A 7,562-nucleotide genomic window follows, 5' to 3' on the forward strand; every position below is an offset into this window, starting at 1 on the left:
TGATGATGGCTCCACGCCCATCAATCATCCCACACAGCCAGGGGGGTGCTGAGGCCCCAGGATTGGGGTGGAAAGGGATTTTGGAGCTTGGGGGGGTCGCTGGGATTGTGCTTTTGGGGTTTGGGCTGAATTCCTGCCCTGGGAGGTGTGAAGGCAGCAGGGTGGGGTCTAATTTGGGTTGTTCACACTGAATCAGCCCCCGCCACACACACACCCTGCAGATGGGGGTGTGGGTACCCTGCTGCTCCCCATCCTGCCTTTCCCAGGGGGTCTGGCACCCCTTGGCACCTACAGGGAGACTGAGGCACGAGCAGGAAGGCAAGTAAGTGGTTTCTGAACCCCTGTGCTGCCCCTCGGGGACCCCCCTTTCCCTCCAGGGGTGTTGGATTCCCCCCCAGGGGTTACCCCAGCTCCCTGCCGGGGCATTTACAGGGCACTTAACACCTCCTGGGGCCAGCAAACGGCTCGTGGAGGGCTCCACAGCCTCCCCTTTCTTCAGGAGGAGGTGAGACCTGCTGGGTCGGGGTGGGCTGAGGGTCCCCAGAGCCCCCCAGCACTAGAGCAGCTGATGGGCGATGCCCAGGCCCAGCTTGGTGAGACAGGGGTGACAAAAACCATCTCCCCCACGGCCTGGTACCCTCTCCACACCCCACAGCATCATCTCCATGGGGCGGGGGGATGATGGGGACCCCCAAGCAGGCCGATCCCCCCCCACAATTCCCCTCCCACTCCCCCATCCCACCCTCCTTCCCCCGGCGGAGCCTCTGCCTCCCGGGAGAGGTCCGGCCCCTCCTCGCGGGGCTCTCCCCCACCTTTAAAGGCTGCCCCTTCCTCCCTGGCCCAGCTCCAGGCCGGGCTCCATGGGTCGGGGGGCTCCGGGCGCTGCCCCGGGCGGCAGCAGCGGCCCCAGGACCGGAGGCTGATGGGGTGGGGGCGCAGGGGGCAGGATGGAGCTGGATGCCCCCGAGGCGTAGGACGGGCAGCCCCCAGGGCCGGAGGAGGAGAAGGAGGAGAAGCCCCTGCCCCAGCTGCCTCCCCCATGCTCCGGCGCTGCCCCGGAGCCCTTGGCATCGCGCGTGGGAGCTCCGCACCCGCCTGTCCCCTCGGGCACCCCCCGAGGGGGGATCGCCCCGGCCGGGAGGGCGCGGGAGGACCCTCGGTTACCCCTGCCCCGGCGGGGACCGCAGCGAGCCCGCCGTGGCACCGTCGGTGGCTCCCCGGGGCCGGGGGGCTTCGAGCAGCGCCATGCAGCCCCTCACCCTGCAGAACCTCTCCATGTAAGAGCCCCTCTCGCTGCCACCCCCTCAACTCCCCCCGTTTATTCTCAGCGTGCCCCCTCCTCGGGAGGGGGAAACAACCAACTGCCAACGAAACTCCCTGTTTTTCCCCCTCCCCTTTATTTTTCTCCCCGCAGATGTTTCCAGCTCCTCATGTTCTCCTGTCAGACACAGGTAGGTGGATGTGCTTTGCTAACCCCGGGCTGGGGTGAAGGCGCCCGCTCTGTGACCCCCACCCTGAGCTGACCCTTCGCTTCGCGGGGGGCGGGGGTGCCCGTTGCCCTGGTGGGGGCTTTTCCAGGGCTGGAGCTCCAGGGATGGAAGGATGGAGCTCCAGGGATGGAGCCCCGGGCAGGGAGGGATGTGGGGGGAGTTGTGTCCGCACCAGAGCTGCTCGTGCCCATCAGCACCAAACCTCCAGGGGCTACAACTGGGGGTTCAGCAGTGGGGATAACATCCCCCCCGGGCCCCTCTGGACCCTCCGGGGGGTGTGGAAAAGGCTGGCAGGGATGCCATCCCCGGCAGGTGACGCGTTCCTTGCAGCCTTGCTCGGGCAGGGGGATGCTCCGGGTCCCTCAGCCGGGAGCTCCAGGGGCTGAGGCTGCTGCCGAGGGGGTTAACGGGGTCTGGACGCCCACCAGAGGGGGGGGTGTGAGGTTTGACACCCCCTCCCCCCCCCCCCCCCCCCCCCCCCCCCCCCCCCCCCCCCGCTCCCCGCACCCTCTGGGGCTGCACCGTCCCTTTTTGTGGCTTTAGAAAGGCAGTTCCTATTAAAATCCACTGTTCCATATCAGCACCCTCTGCTCCAGCGCCCGAACAAAACCCCCGGGGCTGCGGCCCCGCGGCATTAAAACATCCTCGGGACCTTTCTTCTTTCTTTTACCACCACCCCTCCTTTCCCCCCCTCTCTTCCCAAGGTAAATGCTTTTATTTCTTTGAAAATGAGAGGGGAAGGGAAGCGCCTTTGATGGAGAGGAGCCGACCCCCCCCGCCCTCCCTTCCCCACATCCCATCCCACCTCCCCCGACAGCCCCAAAGGCTTTAAAGCAGATCCCGGCAGGAAATGAGTCCCCGGGAGAACACAAAGGTGGGCAGGGAGTTTGGGGAGGGGTGGGGGGGGGGGAGCAGGCAGTGCCCCCCACCATCCCACTGCTCCGTGCAGGGCTGGATACGCCCCTGCCCTCCCAGGGAGGGTTTCCACAGCCTGGGAATGTGGGTGGTAGGTCCTGCCCCCCCCCAAAGGTGATGCCATGCACCCCAAGCTGGGCAGTGGGACCCCAAATGTCCCCCTCTCTCCAAGCAGGAAGTGTCTCCCCCCCTGGAGTTCATCCCCTGCCCACAGACCCTCCCAAGCTGGTTTTGGGGCTGGGGTCCCTCGGGTGCTGCCCTGAGCCCCTCTCACACCGGGACTAAAACGAGTTCTCCTTTAGGATGTGTGTTGAGAGGGTCTGGTTGGAGTCCAGAGCGGGATGGGGGGGCTGCCCACCGCCCCTAATCCCCCTCCCCACCTGATCCCAAGCACGCCTTGGCTGCTGCTCCGAGGGAACCAGGCTGATGGGAGCTCCCTCTTCCCACACCCAGGGGGAAAAGGTGCCCATTCCCAGGCTCCCCCCCCCCCCGCTCCCCTTGCCATTCCCAAAGCGAATTGATTCTATTTTTCCCTTTGTAAACAAAGGGGGAGAACCAACCGTCTCCTAATTTTAACCAGTACGTGAGGGACCAGGGGGCCATGACGGACCAGCTGAGCCGGCGGCAGATCCGGGAATACCAACTCTACAGCCGGACCAGCGGGAAGCACGTGCAGGTCAACGGCAAGAGGATCACGGCCACCGCTGAGGACGGCAACAAATTCGGTGAGAGGGGCTGCTCACCATCACCCCTCCCGCCCCAAGGGGGTCACCCTGCTCATGGAGACATCCAGGGAATGTCTCTTCCATGTCTGTTCCAGCCTGGCTGGTTTTACACCCAAAAATTCCCTCCCCGAAGGGCTCCGGTGAGAGCTCGGCTCCAAAGAGCCCTGACCTCAAAACTTCCAAAATCGTGGATTTCTCCAGCTCCATGCAGTATTTATGAGACCTATATTTAGGGCTGGGCCTTTCTAATCTCTTCCTGGCATGAGACAGACAACTTTTCCTGGGGGAGAATTGCCTGATCCCGGCATCATCCACCTCTTAAATATCCATGGCTGGTGGGCAGAGCCCGTCCCGACCACGCCACCTTTCCCATGGGATTCTCCAGCCCGGGCATCAGAGCCCCACAAACCCCCAGGATGGAATCCCTCAGAACTTCGGGAGAGGCTTTTCCAAGTGAGGCTGAATCACCACGTTTCCAGGGCCTTCCCTGAGTTGTCCCAGCTGGATCCACCGGGGGTCTTGGTGTCGCTCCCAACCTCTGGAGCCGGGACTATTGGGGATGAGGATGAGGATAACTAACCTGGTGGGTTAATTATAATTAACCTGCTGGACTCGGTGTGACCCTGGAGAACCCATGGAATCCTCACAATGTGGAAGCACCAGAGGGGGAGGGAGGGGCTGGTGCCTCCAGCAACCCCCACTTTGGCTCCGCTGGGTCTTAACGAAGTCCCCTTGGGTATCATAAACTGGGAGATTCCCCTGCCCTAGAGGGGGGCAGGGAGAAGGTGATGGGGGTAGATTTGGGTGCTTGGGGGGGTGTCCCAGGCCCCCTGGGACATGTCTCCCCCTTCCTCCCAGCCAAGCTCATCGTGGAGACGGACACGTTCGGGAGCCGCGTGCGCATCAAGGGGGCCGAGAGCGAGAAGTACATCTGCATGAGCAAGAGGGGAAAGCTCATCGGGAAAGTGAGTCCTGGACTCCCTCCTTGGCCTCCCCCACGTGTCCCCCCAATCCCTGGAGCTCAGCCTGGGAGCCCACTGGGTGATGGAGAGGGGCTGGGAGGTGTCAGGGATGGTCCGGGGGGCGACAAAGATGAACGTGGGAGGTTCCAGGGGCGAGCTGGGTGGTGACAAAGAGAGTCTGGGGGGTGCCAGGGCTGCTCTGGGGAGTCCCAACACCTCTCAAGTCCCACCCCCAAGCGCCCCCTCCCCATCCCTGTGGACCCTCAGAGCCCTCCTCCTCTTCCTCCTCTTCCTCCCTCCCCCGCAGCCCAACGGGAAGAGCAAGGACTGCATCTTCACCGAGATCGTGCTGGAGAACAACTACACGGCGTTCCAGAACGCTCGCTACGAGGGCTGGTACATGGCCTTCACCCGCCGGGGCCGCCCCCGCCGCGCCTCCCGCAGCCGCCAGAACCAGCGGGAGGCCCATTTCATCAAGCGCCTGTACCGGGGGCAGCTGCCCTTCCCCAACGCCGAGCGCCAGAAGCAGTTCGAGTTCGTGGGCTCGTCCTCGCCCACCCGCCGCTCCCGCCGCACCCGCGCCCCCCGCACGTAACGCCCAGACCCGCCCCCTCCCCGGCGCTCCCGGCCCCGCGGCTGCCCTCGCTCCTGGAAACGCTGGATTTTTGGACGCCCCCTCGGGTGGGGAGAGCAGGGTTTGAGGGCAGTCTCTGGTGCCTGCAGCCCCACGCGGGGCTCCTGAATCCCTGGAGCATCCCACGGGATCCACGCTCACCACTCTGGTGCCTTTGCCCCCTTTCTCTCGCCAGCCCCTCGGGGAGCTGTCCCTGTGCCACCAAGGGCTGGCACCCCTGGACACATTCCTGTCCCCAGGGCACCACACTGGAGAGCTGGGGTGCCTGTCTGTCTGTCTGTCTGTCTGGGGACACAGACCCTGGGACCAGCACTTGTACCATGTTATTTATTGGAGGGGAAGGTCTGTGCCCTCTCCTGGTGCCACTGGGTGGGGTGGGTGAGCGGGGAACACTCGTGGGTGCCCACCAGGCCAAAGAGAAACCGCCTTTGGGTGATTTTTTATTTTGCTATCGCTTATTTTTGCTTTTGTTTGTGTGTGTGTGTGTGTTTTTACCACAGCCCAGCCGGCTGTGAGTCAGTTTTAGGCCTTGAACAATTTAGACTTTGGAGTTTCTTTGTGTAAAGGAGGAAACTCCGAGGCAAATAAAAGTGAATGTGGAGACCCACGGGGCCTGGGGGTGTTTTCCTTCCCAGGCCTGAGGCTTTGCCATGAGTGTTGGAATGGGGGGAACCCAATTCCCTTGGGCAGAGGGAAGCTGGGGGGGGGGGGTGCCAAGGGCAGAGGGAGAGGATGGAGGTGGCTGCAAAAGGGGTCACCCATCCCCGTCTGTGCCCCCCACTCGGTGTCCTGGAGGTGGCTGCTGCATCCTGGTGGGCAGGGCAGCACTTGTGGTGTGGTGCCCGGTGTGGTACCCGCTGTTCTCCTTCCCTGGGCATCACCCTTGCCATGGGACCCTCTGTTCCTCACCAGGGCATCTTCCTTGGTGTGTTACCCAACCTGCTACCCACTGTTGTTCCCCTAAATCTGGTACCCACTAAGGGCATCATTTTTTGAGTGGTATCCCCTGTTCTCCCCTTCCAAGGGCATCACCCTCATCCTGGTGCCCACAGAACATCACTCTTGTCACAGTCCCTGCTGTTCCCCTCACCTGGCATCACCTTCTGGGTGGTAACCACTGTGGTACCCCCTTGTTCTCCCCCCAGGGCATCACCCTCAGCCTGGTGCCCCCTGTTCCCCCCAAGACCACCCCCCTCAGAGCGGGTCCCCAACCTGCTGCCCCCTGTTTTCCCTGCTGGGGGCCACCACTCCGCCCCCCCCCCGCCCCCCAGGGCCGTGTCCCCTTCCCCATAATTGCCTTGCCCTGTGACAATGCCCGGGGCGGTGGCAGCCGGACCCTGGGGGGGCCGTAATCCCCGAGCCGGGGCTCCCCCAGCCCCTACAAAGCCCCGCCAGCACAATGTGGGGGTGGGGGGAGAAAATTATAACAGTTTGAGTTAAATGAAGCTTTAAAGCAGGAGGGAAATGCAACACCCAGCAATTAGGGGCGAACAAAGCGCCCGGCGCCGCTGCCCAGGTGTGGCGGCCGGAATTAGCCGAGCGGCCACGGGGATTTCATTTTGTGTCCCCCCCCTCCCCTCTCTCTCCCGTTTCCTTCGGCCCCACAGCCCCTGCTCCTTGTTCCTGCAGGAATTCGAGACGTTCTTGAAAGGAGAAGGCTTTGAGAAAGGAGCCGACTGGGTCCGGACCCTCCCTGCCCCCGCCGCCCCCTCCCCAATTTCACCCAAGCTTCAAAGGTAGAGGAGTTCCCTTTGTGTAATCTCCGCTTTAATTTTCCCCCCTCCTCGTCCCTTTTCTTTTATTTTTTTTTTTTTAATTTTTTTTTCTTCTCTCTTCTCCTTCCCAAGCCCTTCCTCTCTTTTCTTTCAGGGTTTTCCCCTTCCTCCCCTCTCTTTCTTCTCGACCTCCCGGGATAGAAAGGGCTCGGAAGGGTGAGTCCTTTTTAATTATGGCTGGGGAAGGAGGAAAAAAAAGAAAACCTCACACTGCTTCTTTCTTGTTTTTTGAGGTGAGACCTGGGGCGGGGGGTGGAGGTGGGGACGGGAATGTCCTCTGTGCAGAAAGTGCACTGGAGGGTGTCTCTCCCTGACACGCTGTGTCCAGCCTTTCCCCAGGCTTTGCTCTCCCGTGGGATGCTCGAGGAGCTGAGGATGCTGGAGGGGGCTGAGGGGGCTGCCCAGCCAGCAAGGACCACTCCCCAGAGCACCCACCTGGCTGCAGAGGTGAGGGGTGTCAGCCCCCCACCCCATTGCCCCCCTAATCCTATGGTCCTTGTGCCCCACGGGGTCCCAGCTGTGACAGAGGGGTCCCATGAGCTGGACCGGAGGTGTCTGTCCCCAGGTTGGGGACAAACCCAGGAGGGAGGGGCGAGGTTATAGGGCAATTTTGGGTCAGGCAGCTGCTTCACAGAGGGGGCACAGGGGGCTGTGTCCCCCCCACTGGGAATGTGGGAATGCTCCTGCAGGGCAGCAAGGCTGAAGGAGGCTCCTGCACACCCCCCCACCATCCCTCACCGAACCCAAATGACGCTCCTGCACCCCCTCCATCCCTCCCTGAGCCCAGAGGCTGCTCCTACTCCTCCTCCACCGCCGGCTGAGGCCGAAGGATGCTCCTGCACATCCTCCGTGCTCCATCCCGCGGGCTGCGGCGGGAGGCGGTCGCTGTGGCAACGTGCCGTGCGGCGCAGGGGAGGGGATGCTCGGCGCACGGATGGCTCCCGGCGGACGGGCAGCGCTGCCCGCGGCGGGCCGTGGGCTCCCCTGAAGGTAGGGCCGCGCTCCCCGCGCCCCCACACCCCCTTCGCCATCCCCCCCTCCCCAGCGAGGCCTCCGGCACC

At 63.3% G+C, this 7,562-nt stretch overlaps 1 protein-coding gene across 1 annotated transcript; it reads left to right on the forward strand.

Annotated features, from left to right (window-relative positions):
- Positions 1–1,245: 1,245 nt before the first annotated feature.
- On the forward strand, positions 1,246–4,687 carry FGF17 (fibroblast growth factor 17). The gene is made up of 5 exons (XM_027907934.1): positions 1,246–1,277; positions 1,415–1,451; positions 2,986–3,130; positions 3,989–4,095; positions 4,400–4,687. The coding sequence occupies exons 1-5, from the start codon at positions 1,246–1,248 to the stop codon at positions 4,685–4,687; spliced, it is 609 nt and encodes a 202-aa protein (XP_027763735.1).
- Positions 4,688–7,562: the final 2,875 nt, after the last annotated feature.

This window comes from Empidonax traillii, unplaced genomic scaffold (genome assembly GCF_003031625.1).
Source record: "Empidonax traillii isolate 1590-97213 ecotype Southwest subspecies unplaced genomic scaffold, ASM303162v1 scaffold1579:size129161, whole genome shotgun sequence".
NCBI lineage: Eukaryota > Metazoa > Chordata > Aves > Passeriformes > Tyrannidae > Empidonax > Empidonax traillii.

Bases quoted from the DNA above. Each gene is read 5' to 3' on its own strand.
- FGF17 (XM_027907934.1), top strand. From the start codon at position 1,246: ATGCAGCCCCTCACCCTGCAGAACCTCTCCAT. The intron at 3,131-3,988 runs GTGAGAGGGGCT...CCTTCCTCCCAG, and splicing joins TGAGGACGGCAACAAATTCG to CCAAGCTCATCGTGGAGACG. The intron at 4,096-4,399 runs GTGAGTCCTGGA...CCTCCCCCGCAG, and splicing joins GGGGAAAGCTCATCGGGAAA to CCCAACGGGAAGAGCAAGGA.